Below are 22,951 nucleotides of genomic sequence, written 5' to 3'. Positions count from 1 at the left end.
CCTCCGCAGGGTGAGAGGAGAGTCCTCTCTCCCCACCGGGCTCCCACCCATACCTCTGCAGACACTTGCTGAGTTTTGCCTGTGGATTTTTGCTGAAGTTTTCTTTGGGCCAAGTACAGCTTTCAGGCAGGACTCCTCTACATTAGCCCTTGAAAAAACTCGGGTTTGTTTCAATTTATCATTTGCTTGAGTACAGCAAGAAGAACCTGGCTCGGGTTTCATCACACAGCTCTCCAGCTGCACAAGTTGTTCATCACAGGAGCTAAAGTTGAAGCTTCACCATTTGGACCTTTTTCTTTCTTGTTTTTTCCTTTCAAACTCTTAATTAGGGCTTGTTGTGAAGTTATATATCCCTTCGTCCTTCTCCTTTTCCTGGCGGGCATAATTCCTGGTTTTGATGGGGCTCCTTGAGCATAAACGCTTATTATTAGTTTTGGACATTTAATTTGTTTTGCTTTTCAGGCAAGTTCCACTCTTGCTCCAAAGCAGCACAGGGGTGAATGCCAGTTGGCAGTGTGCAGGCTACCTCTACAGGCACTCACTTTCCTGCCCCAATTCAGGACATGCTCTCTCTGGAGCACCAGAGCCTCCAAGGACGGCAAGGAGTTGAGGCTTGAGATAGATATGCCCATGGCACGTGGTCCAGCTGGTGCAGGAGCAGCAGTGCAGGGTTTTGTGGGTGCTGATGGTGTTCGCCAGGGAATGATCCACCTTTGGGCTCTTCTGTTCCATCCCACCATCCCACGCAGAGTGGATCCTCCGCTCGGTCCTGCCACTTACAGCTGTGTGGGGCAGGGCAGAATCACCGGGTGCCTTCTCCCGTGGTGGGAGCTGTGAGTTCAATACATGGGCTGGGCGTTGAAGTACGAGCAGACTCAGAGCAGCATCTCTCACCTGCCCTAAAATCTGAATTTCCCAGGCAGCAGTGGAGCCCATGTGATGTTTTCCAAAGCTTTTGTGTGCACAGGGTTTAGTTGTGGACTCTTGGGGGCACAACTGATGTGTGCCTGGCAGTCGGTGCCTTTGCTCATCTGCCAAAGTGTAGCTTTTCCCCCCAGACTGTAACTTCAGTTAAATCCTCCTGGCTCTGGGGGGGTGCTGGGAGGGAACAGAGGGGGGTGCAGGCAGGGTGGTGTGGGGCTGGCCAGGGCAGGGGGGTGGCTGGGGTGTTTCACAGCATGGCCCGGCCGAGCTCGCGGGGAGTGCGTTTTAGCTATTATTGCAATTATTACAACTTCCTGAATAGGTCGAAGGTCGTTCATAATTCACGCTTCTGTCATCTTTACACATGCCAAACGCAGTCTATTAAGCATAAATAAAATTTCAAGTGCCTGACCAGGAAAAGTAAACTGGGATTCATAACAATGAGGCCTTATTCATCCATTTAAAAGTAAATTGTGTGTGTTCCTTTTTTCTTCCCCCTCCTCCCCTTTCCCTTTACGGCTTTGCAGTTTGGGAGCTTTTATTTCTGCTCGGTAGCAGAGATCTCTGACCTGCGGTGTGGGCAGGCACAGAGGACTGATGAGCCAGGCCTCCCCCAACTTCTCCCCACCTCGGACCCCCTGAACTCTGGAAGTGTTTCCAGATCTGGATCCGATTTTGCTCTTCCTATATAAACTGCAGTCACACACCGCTGATCCCAGGGCATGTGAAATGTGCATCTGGACTTTACTTTTATTTTTTTTTCCCCCCTCCGCTCATTGTTCCTCTCGTGAGCAGAAGCTCTTCCTATACTCAGTCTCGAGGCAGACTGGTGCACACTCGCACAGGTTAACCTGAAAAAGTTGGGTCATGGAATGGGCTTGATAGTCTGGAGAAGTGCTGTCCAGAAAATGAAAATCTTTCATTAATTACAGTAGAGTCAGGACTGCACCCAAGAAATCTTCAGGCTTTGCAATTGAAAAATCCACTTATTCTATGTTTGTATTTCCTAATACAAAAAATACTGCCCACAGTAGAAGTGCTGTAGTTGCAAAACGTGGGCCGCCTGAGGGAGACCTTAAGGGCTGGGGTGAAATTATGAGCTTCCTAATCTGAGGGTTGCAGGACCCCCCCATCACCAGCCCTCAGTAGGCTGCTGCTGCCTCAAAATTCGGGTAACATGGTTCATTGCAACAGTTGGCTTCTCAGTTTTTCTCAGCCAGGATAATTCCAGGAGGTTTTAGGTGAGAAGAGTGAGCAAACAAGTTTTTTTTGTGAAGTAGTAAGGACAGCTCTTAATATCAGATTAAATTTGCCTGCACGATCGTTTTGGTTTAAACTTCAATATGTTTTATTTTAGATTCTCACTGCAACTCAAATTGATGTGTAAAGCGTTAGTGCAGGTGAGGGTTTTTTTGTACATACAGAAATTAAGAAATCTATTTTCAGTAATAATTAAAGTTAGTATTATAATAACGTGTAAATGCCAGACCCAGAAGTCTGTCACTTGGCTCTTGAGTTGCAAAATAAAGAAACATCACTCAACCTAAAACTTGGGAGTTTTTTAGAACACTGTCTCATCTCCCCACTGAGGTGCGGAGGGGCTGGCCAAGGAGTTTCTGATGGGTAGTTCGATCATCTCTGCTACTTTTAAATACCAACACAGACAAGATAACTGGCTGCAGAGTTTATTCCCTGTGTAGGGATTTGTCCCACAGCTGCAAGAAAGATGCAGCATCGTACCAGCACTTCCCAGAGAGAAGGGATGCTCCCCAGCACAGCACTTGGTGAACAAGGCCCTCTTTATGCCCCTGTACAGTCCATGTGTCCTCACTTTGCTGTGAGAGGTGAAAAGGTCTATCAAAGGTCTATCAAAACACCTTTGATGGGACAGGAAAAATACAGGAGGAGGCTTTGCTGTGGTTTTGTTTGCTCCTTGGTGTGGAGGCACCACCAACCTCAGACTAGCAGCTGCATTTGCCTGTGACGCAAAACCCATCCTGGGCAGAGCAGAAGCTTTGGCACAGCCTGTCTGGGATGGTGGAAGTCCCACCTGGCTGTGTGGTGATCCTGATCCTGCTCCCACCCAACAGGGAAGTTTGCAGAAGTCTCTCTCTCTGGTCAGTGTGCACATATTATTGTTGCACATTTTATTTCCACCCAAAGCCAGGCAGCAGCCAAGCTTATCTTCCACAGATCCGACTGCAGCTTCCCTTTCAGATATGTGGAGTCCCTTATGCTTTTGGAAGAAAAAAGCCAGTTTTCAATACATTTATCTTAATAAAGGGAAAAACAAGCATCACTTACAGAAGATATTTGCTGGATGTGGTGCTGTCATCAGGTTTATTTTCAAGAGGTGGAAGTTGGCTTCATTTGAATGTGTTTTGGTCTTTGATGAAATGAGTTTTGTTGCCCCAGCACGTCCCCAGCATGCCAAAGCCGACAGAGCATCCCTGTATCCTTCAGCACCGAGGATGGCATTGCCTCCAGAGAGGATTGTGGTACCAGGCATTCGTCCAGCTGCAGGATGAGATACACACAAAACCCTGCCATGGCTCTTTTGGCCTCCAAAATACTCAATGGAGTTTGAAATCCCCTCGGCAAGAAATACAAATAGAAAGCCCAAGCAGCCCCAGCTGATGGTTCAGTGAGGGTGGCGTGGAAGAGGAGGGAGGTGCAGCCTGGGCGGATCACACTGCACATAAACTCCTTCTCCTGGTTTTTATGGGGAAAATTTGCCACAAGCAGGAGTTTGTGGCACGGGTACATTGTACCTGATGTGTTTTGCCAGCGCTTCTGTCACCTGGTGAGGGGTGAGCACCGGGGTGGTGGGACAAGCTGCCCCAGGAGCCTCCACCACTGCTCGTTGCACCCTCCTCCAGAGTATCTTTTGGGACAAGGTAAAGGAAAAAAAAAATCCAAATCCGAGGAAATGCAACTTAATTCGTTGTTTTTAGGTATTTAGCCGGTGTCTGTGGGCACAGTTTGTGAAGAAAGGAAGGATTAGGCTATACGGCCACCTCCTGGAGGACACCGGTATGTGCTGGCTGCCGATGGTGTCAGTCCATGTGCAAGTGGGCAAGGAAAGCACCCACAAACCTTCACAGACCCGTCCCTACCTGTGACAGATGCACCTGTGTGACTTTGAACAACGCAGGTGATTTTCTGCCCTTCTCCCAACGCACTGCAGCGAGTGTTGAGAGTAAAGAGTTTGGGAGCAAAACATTTAAAAATACATTAGTCTGAGAAAATGCTAAGACATCACTTTTTAGCATAGGAAATATAGCTGTCATGTGTTTTTGTTTAACAAGGCCCGAGGAAGTTACTAATATTTATTTGAGCTGCTTCGTGGAGCTTTTTAGGGCTCTTCACATTTCCTGCTGAGAGAGAAAGCAGCCAGATGGATTTTGGGAATTTCCTTTCGGAAGAGCCTTGTGGTGCTGGTGTGTGCTTCCTCTGGTGCATGGACCCAAGGGAGGGTGTCCCCTTTGACCCCTCCACAGCCTCCTGCCTCCCTGATGGGCTCCTTCCCACAGCCCAGTATCACCTGTATGAGGGGACCAGGTGTCACTGGCCAGGGTCACTACCAGCAGCTTTGGCTGCTCACCGTGTTTCTTCATCCAGGACTGATTTTTCCTTTGATTTCCATTTGAAGCTAAGGAATAACCAGGCTCATTGGTTTGTATAAGCCTGTTTCCTCACAGCTTTCTGGACTGCGTAGATGGTTGGAATGGGGGATGGATGTCTATGGCTTAACCAGTAGCATCTACTCATGTCTGCTTTAGAATTATGGAATCATTAAGGTTGGAAAAGACCTCTAAGATCATCAAGTCCAACCATTAAAGTTACTTTAGTACCTTTTCCCCATGCAACAGGAGTTCCCCTTTCCAGGGATTATTCAGGGATGTGTTTTATGGCCACTCTGCTCACGGGTTTGGTGTAACTCAACACACAAGTTGCTGGTGATATCTGCAGTCATCACACAGCTCATTTTGCAGCAGAGGCTGTTGAAAGCACTCGTCCTTTTCTGTCCTCACAGAGCCCAAAGTACAACAGCTTTGGGGCTGGAAGGAGCAGACCTGCCACAGTCAGTGGGCACCTCTCCAGCAGCAGCACCACGACAGGACGGGCTCTGGCCACATGGTTTTGGTCTGTAACACTCACCAGCAGTGGCTGATACCTCTTTCCCTGTCGTGCTGCTCATGTTGCTTTCTCTTTTTGTTTGTTTTCCAGATATTCTACAGAGTGGTAGCAGATATTGAACCAGGAGAGGAGCTCTTACTGTTCATGAAGAGTGAAGATTATTCACATGAGACAATGGCTCCGGACATCCACGGTTAGCCCCTTCTTACTCTTTCATCTGGTTGAGAGTATCACTGAAATTAAGCCAAAATGTAGGGAGATTTCTCCTCTGTTGGAATCCTGTTGAAATCTGGGATGGCTTTACTGCAGCCAGGGAGGAGAGCTGGTTGTATCTGTCCATCTGCTGCCCCTCTTTTTCTGATTGAAATTTGATTGGCTTGTGGGTATTGCAAAAGAAGAACAGGAGTTCATGTCCTTATCTTAAGGCCGTGCTGATCCTGCAAGACACATTTGGACCCTGATTATAGGTTATTTTTTGTCACTTAGCCAAACGTCTGTTACCTTGAAAAGAGAAAACCACAAAATCCCAGAATGTTCTGAGTTGGAAGGGACCCACAAGAATCATTGAGTCCAGCTCTTGAAATCTCAGACTGTTAATGTTGTTGTCACTTGTGAGGACATTTCAGCCATTCTTCCTCCTTATGCTCATCCCACACGCGGATTCTGGGTCTGAAACTCCTGAGTTGTTGCTGAGATTTGTTCCCCACCTCCAAAAGCTCCTTTTACTGTGCTGCCTGTCAGGCAGTGGGTTACACAGCCACAGTGGGAACTGGGTGTAGGATATCTGCTTGGTGCCCAGTAGGTTGCAGTTCATGCCAATGGACATTTTACAAATTCTCAGGGATTCAAGGACAGTACACAGGGGTTTTCCTGGGGCAGGAAGTATCAAGGTCTGCACTTTCTTCGCTGCCTGTACATTTAAAGCAGCATCTTTTGTTGTCTTAAGAAAAAGGTAGGGATTATTCATTCATTCCTTCCCATTTGATTTTGTGTTTGTTTTTTTTTTTTCCTCCAGTGGTAACTTTGTTTAGTTATTGCTAAAGATGTTCCCCTTTTCAGCACAGTGTTTTCCCTGCCTAGTCCCTATGGTCAAGTAGCTATTGTATAAATGACACCAGAGGAAATCTCTGCAGTCACATGCAGGATTATGTCCCACAGGGCTGATTTAGAAGCAGATTGAGCCAAAGTGTTGCTTGTGGACAGCCAAGAACAGAACCCTGTGACACTTTCTCTGGATCAGCTCAACTGTCAAGTAGCAACCAAGTACATACATTGGAGATTTCAGCCAGACTCCTCAGTGCCTTTCTGACTCAGGGCCTCTGGGCATTTTTATCTGGAACCAGACCAGGGTGTCTGGCTCCTCATGTGGACCAACAGTAGAAAACCCAGCAGAAAAAAAAATCATGGGATACTGTTTGCCAAGTTTGTTTTTTGGGATTTTCTTCAGCTAATCTAGTCTTTTGCAGGAATTGCTAATTAATGGAATGCAGTATTCACTCCAAAGTAACACTCCAGTATGTTCTACACTCATTTTCAGTGAGAAAAACATTATGACTGATGTTATGGAATTTAAAGCAAGGACTTCAACTTCATGTGTCTCTGGCTTACTTGAACAGGGTTGGGTGCTGCAAAAGGACTCATGGAAATGAAGAGGCTTTTAAAAACTATTAACACCTTTTTGGCTATTTTAGATGTTGATGTTTGTGTCTGAGTCATCTCCTTCAGCCTCTACTGGAGATCCACCTTAGACCTCATATATATAGTTCCATTTAGGATGGTATATAAATACACTGACTTTTGTCCTGAGCCTGTGTTAGGGATCCCTATTTGATCCCAGGCAGTTAACGTGTAGTGTTGCACTGTCATATATTGTAGAATTGAAGCATTATTATAAAGCATTCTTAGGAATCCTTCTTTCTTTTGAGGTTCTTCTCTTTTTAATTGAATAGCTCTTCGTTTAACCACGCCATCATCCAACTCCTGATGGGATGGTGGTTAAAAATGGCTGAAAACTGATGTGGTCTCCCTGTGCCCAACCCCTTTGTGTTCCAGAGGAGCGTCAGTACCGCTGCGAGGACTGCGACCAGCTCTTCGAGTCCAAGGCTGAGCTTGTAGATCACCAGAAGTTCCCCTGCAGCACCCCTCACTCCGCCTTCTCCATGGTGGAGGAGGACTTCCAGAAGAAGCTTGAGAATGAGAATGACCTTCAGGATGTTCATGAAATCCAGGAGTGCAAAGAGTGTGACCAAGTCTTCCCAGACTTACAAAGGTAGGAGTAGATGCTTAAAATGTAGATGCAAGTTCTTCAGTGGCTTCAGTTGGATTCCCACAATTCCATAGTGTCTTCTTTCCTCTCCACGTTGTGTGGGCACAGTTGAAGTGACTGTGAACTGCCCTTTTTGGGACAGCAGTGTGTCTGTTTGCACTGCTTAATAATCATATGCCCCTTAAATGCTGACTTGTCAATTTGGAGTATTTAGTGTGTTTCACAGAAACCCTCACTAGTCCATGATTCAGGGTGTCGTGGTGTCTGTCAGAGCTTAGCATGGATTTCTGCATGCCCAGTGTTAGTCCTTTTGAATAATTGCTCCTGGAGGCTCCAGGTGCTTGTTCTGCCAGATGGAGCCCTCTCTCCCAAAACAGAGACACTCCTTTGCTCCTCTTGACGGGAGTGGAGGTGGCTCAGCATCACATGGGGCATCTCAGATCAGCGTTATCTGACCTGATCCTTTCACTTCCACACAATTAGTGACAGTGAAATTAAAACATGATGTGCCAAGCATCACTCCCCACATATTAGGTCAGCCCCACTGAGCAGGAATTTGTGCAGGCACAAGGTCTTGTTCACCCACTGATGTTGAGCAGTGTGTGGCTCCACCTGTCTAATTTTCAGTCTGAGGGATTGATTCGAAGGGGCTGACAGAGGCAGATAAGTCAGAAGGATTTCCAGCAGCTTGGATGAGGCAGGACTCTTGTCCATAACGGTTTTGCGTATGCGAGTTATGTGGTGTTAAAGTCCTTTTCTCCCTGAGAGCCATAGGATGATATCTAACATATGGGAATCATTGAGGAAATGTAAATTTAGCTTAAAATATTAAATATTGAAGAGAAAGGGCAGAAAACAAAGAACGAGTCATCATAAATAGATGGGCAGTACTGTGAGAAAGAGTGAAAAATGAGAGGGAATGCAGTTGTTCTCCCAACTCCTGAATTATTGAAAGGCTCATACACCACAAAGACAGTTCACAGCAAAAAAGTGCCAAAATGTACTATATCCAGATTATATAAAATAAAAGGCCCAAGTGAGCCATGGCTGGGGAAACGAGTAACTACATGAAGAAATAGCTGAGCAGGAAGATGGAGATGTTGGGTCCAGGAGTGCCCAGCGCTGATGGGGAGTCATGGAGCTGCAGCAGAGTCAGGGAGCTGGTGCCAGAGCCAGGGACAAGCATCTGTCTGGGTCTTATGGCAAATTTGCTTATTAGTGCATGATGGAGAGTCAGTTGGTATAAAAATATTAGGAGGAGAAACCAGAAATACTTTTTCCTCCCCGAAGGAAGGAGAGAGGTAGAAATAAGAGCATCCACAGGGTGAAAGTACTTCCATTACCTTTGGCTGAGGATGGAGGTTACTATTGGGGCTGCACAACCCAAACAAGACTGTAACCCCAGTAGATTTTTGTCACTGATTCTGCAGAGATCACTGGGAACTTCATGTGAGAATAGGTTGATCCAGTTGGGCATCCTGGGCTAAAAATCACAGTTTTCAGTGGCTTTTCTGTGGACCTACTCTTGCATTATGTAGTGATCTTTCCCCAAGCAGTAGTGTGAGTTATGACTCAGTTTGTGACCAAGCAATACAGGTGTTTAAAAATATATGTTCATTACAAATGAATAATAAAAATTCAGAGACAAAAATTAATTCAAAGACGTGCAACGGAAATTAGGTGGACATTGAATACTAATAGACTGAATAAACCACTTAGAAATTAGTGACTAAACAACTACACAGTTGAACACAGTTAACAGTAATCATCAAGAATAACTTCATTTGTAGTGTACCATATCTAGAGGCTTCTTAAACTCCTCCTGTCCTACTCCAGAGGTATTATTCCTCATCTATTCCTGCTGTAAGAAAAATTGATTACCATCAAAGGAGTGGATTTATGGCAGGTGGTGGGATCCAAGGTGTGTTTAGAGGGAAAGTCATAAGGTAGAAATAATTCAGACTGCAGGGAAGAATTACCAGAGTGAAATACTGAGACGTGTATGAAATAATCTCCTTAGGGAGAGATGGCAGCAGCATCTCCTGGAGCATTTGCAAGTGACCTGGCAAAACATGAGAGGATGTGTTATTCTGGTAGGGAGGAGGAGGTTCTGCCTCCTGGCTGGAGTGAACCTGGTGTTCAAAAACTTGTTTCTGTCAGGATTGGGCCTTTGGGGCTATTAAAGAAATTTATTTTTTTTTGCTGTAACTGCGCACTCTGCTCTTTCTTCTTCCTGTAAAGCACTGATAAGCCCACGTGTGTGATGGACCATGCTGAGCCCTGTTCCTCTTTCCACAGCCTGGAGAAGCACATGCTGTCACACAGCGAGGAGAGGGAGTACAAGTGTGACCAGTGTCCCAAAGCCTTTAACTGGAAGTCCAACTTGATACGTCACCAAATGTCTCACGACAGCGGGAAGCACTACGAGTGTGAGAACTGTGCCAAGGTACAGTGAATTTGTAGGCTGCCTGGCACTTCTTGTGCTGCTGGATACACGGGAGACCTTGGGCTGGGATGTAGGAGGGTGTAGGGTTTCTGCCATGCTCCAGGTGGTTTTTCAAGGGTTTACGCTTCTACTTTATAAATATGTTATTTTTCTACCCCTTTTGATTTGGTTATGGCTGTGGAGTCTGAAGTGAGCACTGATGCAGGATGCTGAGCAACCTCAAGCTCAGGGCTTGGTAGCCTCAGAGGATTGGTGGGGTGTAAGAACGTCACTGAGGGGCAAGAAACCCCAGTGAAACGCAAGGTGGAGAGTTCCCCAGGCTGTGTGCCAGCTGTTGGGACCAGAAACTTCAGGACACTACTGCAATATAAAAGAAAATAAGAAATAGCAATAGACCCCAGCTGCACTAAGAGAGCACAGCTCATCTCTAGAGCATCTCCCGTCACTTCCCTGTGCTGGGCTTGCTGTGTGGATTATTTGTATAGGATGTGGTGCTCTGCATTGCTTTTCATCAGATCCCCAAAGCTTGGGCCTTCTGCATGAGAACCTAGTCGGTTTTAGGTGGATTTGCTGCAATAAAAGGAATTGCTATTGACATTACAAGCCCTGGTTTCTGGGACTGTATTGTGTACAGGATTTCTTGCTGTCACACTCTCCATTGTTGTATAAAGTATTTTTATTTCAGTAATGCTTAGAGGTTTCAAGCAACCACATTTTGACACATTTTCCACAAAGTCCCTGACCTCAAATGTGTGATTCCTAATGACCAGGTCAAATGCATTTGCTGCAAAGGGGTTAATAGATCCACCCAATACTTGGCTGATCCTGGGAAACTGAGGCCCCATCCTGCAGGCACAGCTCCCACTGATGCCCATTAGTGAGGTTTATAATCTTAGGCACTCCCAAAAATAGCTCCAAGGTTTGAATTTTAAAAGACTCTTGTAATAACTGGCTTCTTCCACAGTCAAGTTTCTTGGTTAATCAGTACTCATTTCCTAGCAGGTTTTCACGGACCCCAGCAACCTTCAGAGGCACATTCGTTCCCAGCATGTTGGGGCTCGTGCTCACGCTTGTCCAGAGTGTGGCAAAACCTTTGCCACTTCTTCAGGCCTCAAACAGCATAAACACATCCACAGCAGTGTCAAACCTTTTATATGTAAGTCTTCAACTAAATGTGTTTGTTTAAGTGTTTCTTTTGCTGTAAAGCAGGGCGAGCTGGAAGCAGGAGGTTGTGTTCTGCTCCCTCTGAACTGCCCACCGGTGTCGTGTGGGTTGTGAGTAGTTAAATGAGTTCTGGGTAATTTGTGATCCAATGCAAAGAGTTATTTTCATTTGATTTTCCTTTTCAGACAGACCCTGTGTGTTGTATAAATGTACCTGTTGTCCCTGGGATGTTTTTCCATGCACAGATGCAAAGCGAGGAGTGGGATTTAGCAGGGAGGAGCCATGCCAGCCTCGTGCAGCCTCACTGCTTTGCACCGTGCTGAGCTGGCTGCTCTCCTTCCTGCTCTAGGGGTTAATTTTGCACCACAGTCTCCACAGCAGATGCCATGACTTTTGCTGGAGTTGGGAAACAAACCTCAGAGGCAGTGAGTTTGAGTCAGAGCAGTTTGCTGCCCTCCTTGAGGCTCCTTTGCATGCCCCGAGTTTTAAGTACTGAATGAGCTATTAGATCTTTCCCAGCAATAAAACTTGCCTTGGACGTGAGCCTGACTCTGTACTGGGCTTAAATCAGATCCTTAATGTCTCATGGGTTGTGTTTGCTGCTGAGCCAGACCCTGCTTGATAAGGGTGCAGGTTGCTATCTCTCCCTTTCACCAGGGAAGCACAGGCAGAAAATATTTTTAAAAATTGTTCTTAGTACTGCTACTTTCCACCACAGCCTTTTCAGGCACCTGCTGTGGCTTGAAAGGTACCTTATGACCACTTCCCCTACTTGTCCACTAGACCTCTTAGTCTTTTGCTGCTCTCAGCAATAATTTACCTAAATATTGGCACCACAGCTGGAAAAACCATTGGCCACAAGCTTATATAATTCCTCTAGAGAAGGAGTATTGTCTTAAAAAACTTTGTGCAAGATCTGTAACCTGCCATTGGGTTAATAATACTTTTGATTTGGATTCCTTCAGTGAGAAAAATACATAAATAGATCCAATGTTAAATATCACTAATAACTTTTAAAGCTGATTGCAGGTTAAGTAGTTACCCTCAGTTAGAAAACACCACCTTCTGGTTGAGTGGGGAGTCTTCAGATAGTCCTATTGCAACATCTTACATAAAAGTCTCTTAAGTGGCACCTCTCATACATGAAGTAATCTCTCAGATGCTCTTTGTTGCTATTTATTCTGATAAATCCAAACAGCAACTGGTATTCTTCACGTGTACAATGTGAGGGATGAAACCCCATTGAGCGACCTACAAGTAAGAGCAGAACAAAAGGGTTTTGGAGACCACATGTTTGGTCAGCTTTGCTGAGCAATGAGAGGGAGGTAGGGTCACCTAGAGCAGATATCTGTTTTCCACCAGAAGGCCACACACCATGATTTACTCGTACCAGTCTGTTTATGGCAACTGTCTCTTATTACAGTGCACCGCCCAAGCTTGAGTGAAAACTCACCAACACTAAGGTAATTACTCACTGCCTTAGCAAAATCTCCAGCCTCCCCAAATAGAAACCACATGCCATAATAGACTGAACATATTCAAAATAGTACTTACAGTAATTTTTTTTTAATAAGCAGAAAATATGCAAACTTAACTGCTGGCTAATTTGGGGTCCAGAGACAATGGTGGTACAGAGCGTACTTCGGCATGAGATTAGTTTTTGCAATTTGGGATCCAGATTGGGAGTTTGTGTTAAACCTGGGGTCTCTAGAGCAATAAAAGCTGCAAGAAGGGAAGCTTCCTTTACAAGTTAGTTGCTTAAAAGTATGGCACTGAGATTTAAAGAGTGTAGTAAGGTGTAATAGGTGAAATCAAACCTGGCTTATGTTGCTTTGCTACATGGAAGCAATTAAAGTTGATCCATGGAGGTGGAGGTGGCACAGTCTGTTTAGACAGAGTCTCCTCCAAAATCCATGGGCCATTGAGTGTGCCTATCACTGTGATCACCCAGGCTTCAGGTGGCAGTGCCCAGGAGTAAAACTACTCCAGGGGGCAAGGGCTTCAAGCTGGGCCCAAAATTTCTTTTCCAGCCTTTTGAGCCCATGGATTAAACAGAGTGCCTGTTAAATACAAAAGGCACCTTGAGCAAGCAGCACCTCATTAAATAGTTTCAAATAACTTCAATGCTCAGAAATGTGAAATCCTGGGTACAGTTGTTAATTGTTTGATTGAGATTGTAATGATAAATATTTACATATTTTCATGGTATTGCCATTATTGATTGAATTTAGCTTTGAAACTGATAAAATACATTTAGTCAAATGATGAATTTCATCTCCCTTAACAGTCTGTAAGGATATCTCTCAATTCTAAATGTATATTTTTGCTTTTCTCCAGAACTGAGTATTTCTTGATTCTGTTGACTTTGGAATATATTAATGGAGAATAATAATTTAATACTGTACCACTTCTCTCTAAGGTAGAACTTCCTAGACTTTAGGAAGACTAAATCTGTGCCAATACTTCCCTTTTCACCCCCTTGCCACTCCAGCCTACCTGAGCAAAGCCTTGTCTTTAATAAAGCCATGTCAATAAGAAGCAGGCCCTCAACGCAATCTGGTAGAAGATCAAAAGTTCATAAAACATTATTTATTTTTAATTCTACCTTATCCTAGGCTTAGAAATGCATGCATTTGAGATATTTTTGTCTGGAGAAATATATATGGTCTGTTCTGCTTTACACATGGAGAGGAGTTGCTCCATAATATTCAAGATGAAGCTTGTGCAAAATTATGGATGCGACACTCATGTCACCATTTGGGTCAGTTTAATTTTGGTTTCTGTGAGCAACGTGATGGGAGCAGGGGGAGCTCACTGTGTAAAACCTCAGCAGTGAAGGTAAGGGACCTGGTTCTGTACCTGAAGTTTGGAGGCGGGAGCAGAAATTTTGTGCCTGCAATTAGGCTAAAAATAGGAGAAAATAGCAGAAAAATCAGAGCTTCATACTGCAAAAAGTAAGCCATAAATAGTTCTATATTAAATAAAAAATATTTCTATGTTAAATAGGCAAATAAAAAATTAAAATATTTTTAAAAAGGGGCAGAAAGTACTTAAGAGGAAAACAGGCATTTTCAAGGAACTAGAATAATCTCTCCTCATCTTTCATGTCTCTCTTTTTTTGTTTTTGTTTCCCTTCCATATTTTTTCTTCTATATTTTTCATTATACTTTTAATTTTCTCTCTTTTCTCTCTTGTCTCTCCTTGTGAATGAAGATTTCCAGCAGGAACAGTTACTGATACACAGCACCAAACATTCTTCCTGAATTACCGCATTGCGAATTTCCTGTGTTTGGGCCCAATTCTGCACTCTCTCTGCCCCACGAATTGTCCCGGGGATGTCAGTGGGATGTGAGCAGGGAAAACGGGTGGATGGGGCAGGATCGGGCCGTGGAACAATAGGAACATTGTTGCTGAGATATGGAGCAGCCTCCTGAAGAGGTAAACAGTTAAGGGATGACAACAAGTGGTCAGGTTTCTCAAGGGCAGAGATTCGGAGGAGCAGGAAGGCTAGTGCGGCCCCGGTGAGAGTGGAAGTTAGAGGACGTGATTGCAGTTCATGGGAACCAAGAGTGCAGGATGGGATACATTCAATTCAGTTTCCTCTGCGGGCTTAAAATAGAGCCATTGTAAATTATGTCAGACTGTCTCAAATCATGAAAATGATTGTTAAAAAGCCCTGAGAATACACAATGTGTATTGTTGCACGGCTTTGATGTGTGAAAGATGAGAGTTTATGATATAACACAAATTAAATAAAAATAAAACGGCCACATGCTTTTTCCTGGCTGGGAAAAAAAAAAAAAAAAGATTTATTGCAGAGGGATAACACTGCTTGCTGATAATGCTGCTGCCTTGTTTTTAAACAACTGTTAGAAGCAAGGTAGTGCAGAGGTACAGACAAATTTTAGCATAATGAAGAGCGCAGGACTCAGACTTGCCCAATGCTCCTGCTTATCCAAAGGATGCCAAAAGGGGACATAAAAAGGCACTGGGGAGCTGAGCATCACCCTCTTCCAAACCCCACTTATAACTTAGTTGTTGCCCCAGTTTGCTCCCTAAGCTTTGTAGCAGCCAGAAAATCAGGAATGTGCAGAATCCTGTTTGGATCAGTGATGTGATGGTGATGGGCTCTTTGTAGTGTCTCACTCTGTACCACCAGGAGCACTTCCAGCCTCCTGCTACTGCTAATGGTCACTGGAAGCTGTGCTGAGTGTCACAGGCTAGATCAGGTCTGTGTTCCAAGGTAGATCTGCTCCTCTCTGTGGTCCCAAGGCTCTCTCCAAGTGCTGCTTTTGTGAGGCTGAAACTATTTCTCATCCCAAAGGAGTTTGAAAGGAAATCCACTGGGCTCTTACTGAGCATCAGACGTGCAAATAAATACAGCTTCATTCTTAAATTAAATTTTTTTCAAAATGCAGTGTATTTTGTCATGTGCAAGAGGCAAATAAGCAATGTTATGACTAGTAAAGTTATTAAGATGTGGGATTTAGAGTTACAGCATCACAGGCACCTGTAAGGACTACGCTTTACACAAATAGAAATGCTTTGGACATATCAGAGTACTAGGCTGAGGTTACTCAGGCTCTAGCCTGGACTTCCATGAGATTAAATTTTTAATTGTAAGTGGAAAAAAGTGTTGTTTATTATCAAGATTATACTTGGAAATACCTTGTTGTCTCCTCCTTCACCTCTTTCCTATCCTTGTGGTCTTACAGACTGAAAGCTCTGTGAGGCAGCTCCATCTCTGTCTGGTCCTGCAAATATTTATTTTAATGACTAATTTCCACATGGGAATAGTGACATGAATGGATGTCATTTGAAGACACCTGTGCTCTCACACAGGAGTGCTGTGGGTTCATACAGGGTCACAGCACCGTGGCTCTTGGTGGGGCTCTGGGGGCTGATGCAACATGGAATAACAGTACTGACTATGCAACACTGTGCAATGCAAAGAGCAAATGAGGAGAGTGTGTCTTTTAGTGATTCCAGACCTTTTCTGGTTTGTTGGAGTGGGTTTTGATTCTGTCTTTAGACGTTTATCTGCCTTGCTTTGGAGAGTAAAATAGCTTTTGTACATTTGTGCACCCAAACTTCTCCCTGCGGCTTCCTCGTTGACATTTGGTGGGTAAAAAAATGGTGTTATTTGCACAATTTTGGGGGTGGGGGCAATTACCATAAAGCCTGAGATGTGTTGTTGTTGTTGTTTACATACAGGTGAGGTCTGCCATAAATCCTATACTCAGTTTTCAAACCTTTGTCGTCATAAGCGCATGCATGCTGATTGCAGAACCCAAATCAAGTGCAAAGACTGTGGACAAATGTTCAGCACTACGTCTTCCTTAAATAAACACAGGAGATTTTGTGAGGGCAAGAACCATTTTGCAGCAGGAGGATTTTTTGGCCAAGGCATTTCTCTTCCTGGAACCCCAGCTATGGATAAAACGTCCATGGTTAATATGAATCATGCAAATCCGGGCCTTGCTGACTATTTTGGAGCCAATAGGCATCCTGCTGGTCTTACCTTTCCAACAGCTCCTGGATTTTCTTTTAGCTTCCCCGGTCTGTTTCCTTCAGGCTTGTACCACAGGCCACCTTTGCTACCTACTAGTTCTCCTGTTAAAGGACTTCCAAGCGCAGATCAGACAAACAAAAGCCAAAGTCCCCTCATGACAAATCCTCAGATACTGCCAGCCACCCAGGATATTTTGAAGGCACTAAATAAACAACCACCAGTAGGGGAGAATAAGCCAGTGGAGCTTCAACCAGAAGGGTCCTCTGAAGAGAGGCCGCATGAGAAACTCAGTGACCAGTCAGAGAGTAGTGACCTTGACCTTGACGATGTCAGTACCCCCAGTGGCAGTGACCTGGAAACCACCTCGGGCTCTGATCTGGAAAGTGACATTGAAAGTGAGAAAGAGAAATTTAAAGAAAATGGTAAAATGTTCAAAGACAAAGTAAGCTCTCTGCAGAGCCTGGCGTCAATAAATAATAAGAAAGACCACAGCAATCATTCCATTTTCTCACCATCCTTAGAGGAGCAGACTGCGGTGTCAGGAGCGGTGAATGATTCTATAAAGGCTATTGCTTCTATTGCTGAAAAGTACTTTGGTTCAACAGGACTTGTGGGGCTGCAAGACAAAAAAGTCGGAGCCTTACCTTACCCTTCCATGTTTCCCCTCCCGTTTTTTCCAGCATTCTCTCAATCAATGTATCCATTTCCTGATAGAGACTTGAGACCGTTACCCTTGAAAGTGGAGCCCCAATCACCCAGTGAAATAAAGAAGATCCCAAAGGGAAGCTCTGAGTCTCCCTTTGACCTCACCATAAAGCGTAAGGAGGAGAAGCCACTTACTCCCATACCCTCAAAGGCAGCAGCCCCCTGTGCAGCCAGCCAGGACCAGCCGCTGGATCTCAGCATGGGCAGCCGAAGTCGAGCCAGCAGCACAAAACAAGCCGAGCCTCGGAAGAACCACGTCTTTGGAGAGAAGAAGGGGGGAGACCTCGAGCAAAGGAAAGCTTCAGAGTCCTCTTTGCAGCACGCCAGGCCCACCCCATTCTTTATGGATCCCATTTACAGGTAACAGACTGTCTGCTGCCTTTCAGCATCCTTTGGGACAGGCAGCCAGGGCCACAACCCTGTCCCCCTCCCAGTGTCCCTGGAGGCACCATCCCACTGTGGGGGCATGGGGGGGGGTGGTCCAGGCTGCATTTTGACCTGCACATCCCACCTCACATCCCAGCTGTTCCCACCCAGCCCCAGGGCTGGTAATGCTGCAATTAACAAGTCTTTGTGACTGCCCTCATTGCCATGAGTCATTAGTTTAGCCTGCATAGCTTGATATGCAGAAGCTGAATATATTCTCTTACCCATAAATGAATTGGCATCAGTGTTGAATATTTGTATATTTGCTGTGTATTTGACATAACTGGTTTGCCTGAAATTCTTTTTTTCCCAAAATGCTACCCACTCTGGCTTCCCCTGGATTTGACAGTGCATCTCCCCAGGGTGCCTGTTGTACTCCACCTTGCCAGTTCCTCTTGAATTCAGTGGGAGTATCTCATAAGTACAACATTGGTCCTAAGGAATATTAAAAACATGGAAATTGAGAGTGATTTCTGCCCTTTTTTACCATTATTTGAGTAGTGGGTTGATTTCTTCAGGCATTTCATTCATGGAATTGAAGGCACAGTGTCCTTGTGTGTATAAAACCTCTCCAGTGGGCTACTTAATCACAGAGTTATCACAGAAAGGCTTGGGTTGGAAGGGACCTTAAAGATCATCTCCTTCCAACCCCCTGCCATGGGCAAGGACACCTTCCACTAGACCAGGTTGCTCAGAGCCCCATCCATGATCTACCTGGAATGATCTGCCATAGATCTACCTGAAGTCAGTGGGAGCCTCAGTGTTGGCTTTGACACGTGAACAAGCAGACACTGTCAGTGAGCTGAGGTTTTAAAAACCAGTGGTAAAATCCAGACCTCCTGGTGTTTCCCAGTAGAGCTAAGATGGATCTCACTGGAATCTGAATTTCACCTGCATCCTCTGTACGTCAGCCCCCTTGCCCTTTCTGTAACCAGCCAAAGTCATGCATCTAAATTAGTTTAGAGAAATATTAGCCATAAAAATATTTGTAATATAAATGACTGATTTTACAGCCTATTGTTAAAAAAAGAAGGTTATTGCCGTGTAAATTACATTAATTTATTACTTTATCTGATAAAGGAATGCTGTGGGCAAAGTTTTTGCAGAATGCTTGTGCATAAGACAGCAAGTCTGCATTATGAAGAAACAGGATATGATGCTATTTAGTGAGATGGTTTTATTTCATGCCAGATTGATATCTGTATTAGACCATAGGTTTTCTTTGCGTCATATTCATTTAAAATGCCTGAAGCAGCGGAAATAATGATCCGTCCTTTATGGCCCTGCATTACAAACTAATTAAATTGCATTACAAACTCCCCTGCCCACAGCAGGGGGGTTGGAACTAGATGATCCTTAAGGTGCCTTCCAACCCAAACCATTCAGTGATTCTAATGAAATCTGTACAAGTTCTGGCAGCGTAGCACGAGGCCAGTTGTTACTGAGCCTTCCTTTTCCGTGAGTTACATCTGCATGTGGACAAGAGGATCTGTCCCTTAAACCATACACATCAATAACAGAAAAAGCAAAAGCCCCGAATTCCCACACTGTTTCTGAATTGTTCATGCTGTGTTTTGCTGCCTGAATGCCCATGAGTGGATTGCAGTCTTTGCTGCTGGCACCTCAGATTTGGTGTGTTTCCTACAAGCCCACCTTTCTCCCTCATGCACACGAGAGGGTTCCAGGGTGATGGCTGTGATGTCCTGCATGGGCAGGCGAGAATGGCCCCATTGCTCAAGGCTCTGTTGCCTTGGTCTCCTCTGAGTTGAGACCACACTCTGTTGTCTTATTTCTTTATAAAAGTACTCAGTAACTGCTCATTGGTTCCTGTTATAATTATTACCAATCTTTTGTTCCCTGTTTATATAGGTTTATTCTGTATATAAGTGGTATCATCTCCCTTTAATGAAGATTCACAGCCCCCCACCTCAGTAATGAGCTGTACCTGGGTATTGAGACTTGACTGTCCTCCCTTATCTGGTACCATTATCTCTAAGAAAAGAATTACTTGATGCATAATTGCCTATTTTAAACATGAGTAGCTGTATGATTACTATTATCTGAGACTGATTCATCACAAGCAAATCTAATTTTAACATTTACAGAGTAGAAAAAAGAAAGTTAACTGACCCACTGGAAGCTTTAAAAGAGAAATACTTGAGACCTTCCCCGGGATTCTTGTTTCATCCACAAGTAAGTATTTTGGGAATTTTAATGTTGTAAACAAGCCTGTTGATGCTTCAAAGCAGGTGCAGAGAAATGAATGCAGTCTTAGTCATTTTTGGATTTCCTAAAACACACAGTTTTTACTGGGCCATTGTGGTGGAAAAGCGTAAGCATTGTTCTGAGCTTCTTGATGTTTTGCAGATGAAACAACATGTTTTGATTATAGAGGAAGCCAGATCCGAACTACATGTATCTTTTAGAACCGTGTTCCTCCAAAACCACAGCGTAGCTACCAACACTGGCAGCTACTCGTGTCTTCTTCAGCACTCCCGTGCTCTGGGCGAGTAGAGCCAGTATTGAGTACGAGGACTCAGTGCAGGTTCAAAGTAGGGCCAGCAAAACTGAGCATCCCAGTTGTCAAGCGATTTTATTATATTTAAGGACTCCCATAAAAGAGATAAAAACTTCCACCCAATATTTTTCCAGTTTCATAATGCAAATGCTCCATCTTTTTTAGGCAGCTGTTGTGGGCTATAGTGTGTGCGGTCACTGTGTAGGATCCCTGCTCCTCCATACCTGAAGATGTGCTACGTGAGGGCTGCTTTCTTGTTCCTAGGCCACACTCCTGAATAACAAACACGTAGGAGGGTGTCTCTAAAATGGTGTAACAAGTGCAGTGTGTATGTAGTATAGGAAGAGGATCTGTGTGCAAATTACGTTGCTTTTCTCCACCAGCACCACAACCTCATTTTGTCTTCCTCCTCCTTGCTTAAGGAGATTTTGCTAAAAATTTGGGTTAAATCTTATACCTGAAATAAAATGCTCTGTGGTATCTGCAAATTTGAACCCCTTGCTGACGGTGGGCTCTTTCATTTTAGTAATGGCAGCCTATTAACACATCTTGTATTTTAAGCACACAACCACGAGCTCCTGTCTCTGGTTCAGGTTCCTCTGAATTCTTGGGCAAAACACCCCATTAATCTGCCACCACTTGCTTTCTTTTTCCAATGAAGTCCTAAGTTGTTATGTCTTAAGTTATATGGAATATATTCTGAAGTATGGGACTTCTGGAGAACTGGGAAGAGCAGCTGATGGCATATATGGTTGCAGATGCACAAACATAATACTACTGCATGGCTGGAGAGTGCAGAAAAGCACCCTGTTCTAATTTCAGTTTCCAAAGGAAGTGTCGGATCTAAGTATTGAAGTATTTAGTAGTATTTATGTGCTATAAATATTTACAGCACTATATAAGTATTTTTAAGCATTAAATAAGTATTTAAGGTGTATTAAAATTACTGAGAATTTATGTGCAAGATTTAATAGTAGCTCAACACTTCTTGCTGAGATTACCCTAAATAAGTTAAGTTTGCTTAAGTAGGAAAACAGCAAGTGAAAATTCCCATTTCATAGCAGATAGCACTAATGGACAAACAGGAGCTCAGTCCTCTTTGTGTCCCTGGTGTAAAACCAGACTGGTTCTTCTCCTTTGAGTGACTTATTCTGTTAGAGCAGATAAGGGGCTGTAAATTATTTAAATGAGGGCATTTTAGGTACTGTGTTGATGAAAAACCCGGTATTATTTTGCTTATGCTCTCTAACTGTTCAGAAGGTGTAACTCAGTGTGGTTCAGTGAAGTTGGATTCAGGGGGCTCTGAAGGTGTCACGGGTCTGATGCCAGTGTTAGGTTGGGTGGTCAATGGGTAGGACAGAGGCTCTTGGGGGAGAGTTCACTGTTAGGAGTTTGGCTGTGGTGGACAGGGAAGGAGCTGGATACTCTTCTGTGTAGTGATGGCCAACTGAGTTCCCTGGGGAACTGGGAGTCAGGCCAGGATGCTGTGGATGTGCAGGTGAAATGGAGACTTTGGGCATTTTCCCATTAATGGGCAGGATGTCTGGATTTCACCCTTCCTGTTTTTTCACAGAGGGTTGGTTAAACCTCTTGTTGGTGCCAGAGGAAGGTGCCAGTGCTGCCACCAAGTCCCTCAGTGTGAGGAGGAGGTGTCAGATGCCACCTCCTCATGGCAGGGCCAGCCCAGGTGGGGCAGAGCCAGCACCCTGTGGCAGGAGGGAGGGCTGGCTGTGCACCTGCCTTGCTGAACCCCCTCCTCCCCATTTCCCATTGTGCAGTTGAATAAAAAAAACCCACGGCAAAGCCTGGCTTCTATTTTATCACTTACCTGAGTGAGTGGGATAACGTCTTAAACATGGTGCGAGAGGGATCCATGCAAAGGTCAGCAGTGTAACAGGCACTCTTAGTACATTGTAAAAGAAAACTAAACCACCAGCACATGTCCTGTCAAAAAAGTAAATGCCAAAAGGTGCTCTCTTGCAAACTTTAATAGAAAGGAGCCTCCTGTTTGCAAAGGCAGAATCTGGCTTGGTATTTATAGAGGACTGGGGAACGGCAGAAAAGCTGTTTTTCCTTTATAGTCCTGTTCGCCCCTATAAAAGTACAGGTGGGGAGTGCTCCAGAAGTTTTCATTTTCTGCTGGCAGGACTTATCCATGTAAAATATCTCCGGAATTACTGTTTGTGTCCTACAAGCTTGTGTTTCTGTAGGTGAATTTATTTCTGAAAATTGCCATCTCATGAAGAAGGAATTTCTTTTTTTTTAACTGGGTAATATGACAGCAAACAGATGCATCTTTTGAGTAGGTTTCTGAAGGAGAGCTTAAAGACTTAAACCCTGTAGTCCTTATCCTGTCCCTGCCTGGACAAAATGAAAATTAGAAAATTTAATGACATTTCACGATAATTTTTCATTACAAGGATTGAATTTTTAGGAAGAGGACACCCCCCTGCAACAAATAATGCAGGATAACATTTTAATTAGTGTCTTTAAATAAAGTCTTAGTAGGTAGATTGATTGCAATGAGGGTTCCAACGCAGGAATAATATGTTGTTTTTGTTTCAATTTTGCTCCCAGTTCCAATTGCCTGATCAAAGAATTTGGGTAAGTTCACTGCTTATATTTTTGATTTAATCACTGTGAGATAAATTGCATAAGAAAAATATAATATGAAAGATAACTTACCACTCAATTATGGACCATGCCACACTTTCCTACAGGGTGTTGTAGCTATAGCAGATAAATATCCTCTTATGTCAAATTGGCTTTATTTTTACATACCTGATCCTGCTGGTTTTATTTGGCAAAGGCAGTAGGAGCTTTACCTGGGTTTCAGAATGCAGTCTTTGT

The 22,951-nt window shown here is 44.2% G+C and overlaps 1 protein-coding gene across 4 annotated transcripts in view; it reads left to right on the top strand.

Moving 5' to 3' along the window:
• The window catches only part of MECOM (MDS1 and EVI1 complex locus), a 46,370-nt gene that overhangs the window by 5,331 nt on the left and 18,088 nt on the right, over positions 1 to 22,951 (top strand). Inside the window, exons 2-8 of one of the 4 annotated variants that reach the window (XM_018079252.2) lie at positions 5,155 to 5,257; positions 7,117 to 7,333; positions 9,629 to 9,776; positions 10,779 to 10,932; positions 16,155 to 17,517; positions 19,689 to 19,776; positions 22,679 to 22,705. In XM_018079252.2, the coding sequence (XP_017934741.1) occupies positions 5,209 to 5,257; positions 7,117 to 7,333; positions 9,629 to 9,776; positions 10,779 to 10,932; positions 16,155 to 17,517; positions 19,689 to 19,776; positions 22,679 to 22,705 (2,046 nt within the window). In that variant the 5' untranslated portion in view covers positions 5,155 to 5,208. Of the gene's footprint in view, positions 1 to 5,154; positions 5,258 to 7,116; positions 7,334 to 9,628; positions 9,777 to 10,775; positions 10,933 to 16,154; positions 17,518 to 19,688; positions 19,777 to 22,678; positions 22,706 to 22,951 lie in introns of all 4 variants that reach the window. The other 3 variants (XM_018079251.2, XM_018079254.2, XM_018079253.2) reach the window with 3 other exon arrangements.

The sequence above is a fragment of the Manacus vitellinus genome, unplaced genomic scaffold (genome assembly GCF_001715985.3).
Source record: "Manacus vitellinus isolate BGI_N305 unplaced genomic scaffold, ASM171598v3 scaffold_45_pilon, whole genome shotgun sequence".
NCBI lineage: Eukaryota > Metazoa > Chordata > Aves > Passeriformes > Pipridae > Manacus > Manacus vitellinus.
Note: the sequence above shows the minus strand (reverse complement) of the source record. Positions and strands in the feature narration are given on the sequence as shown.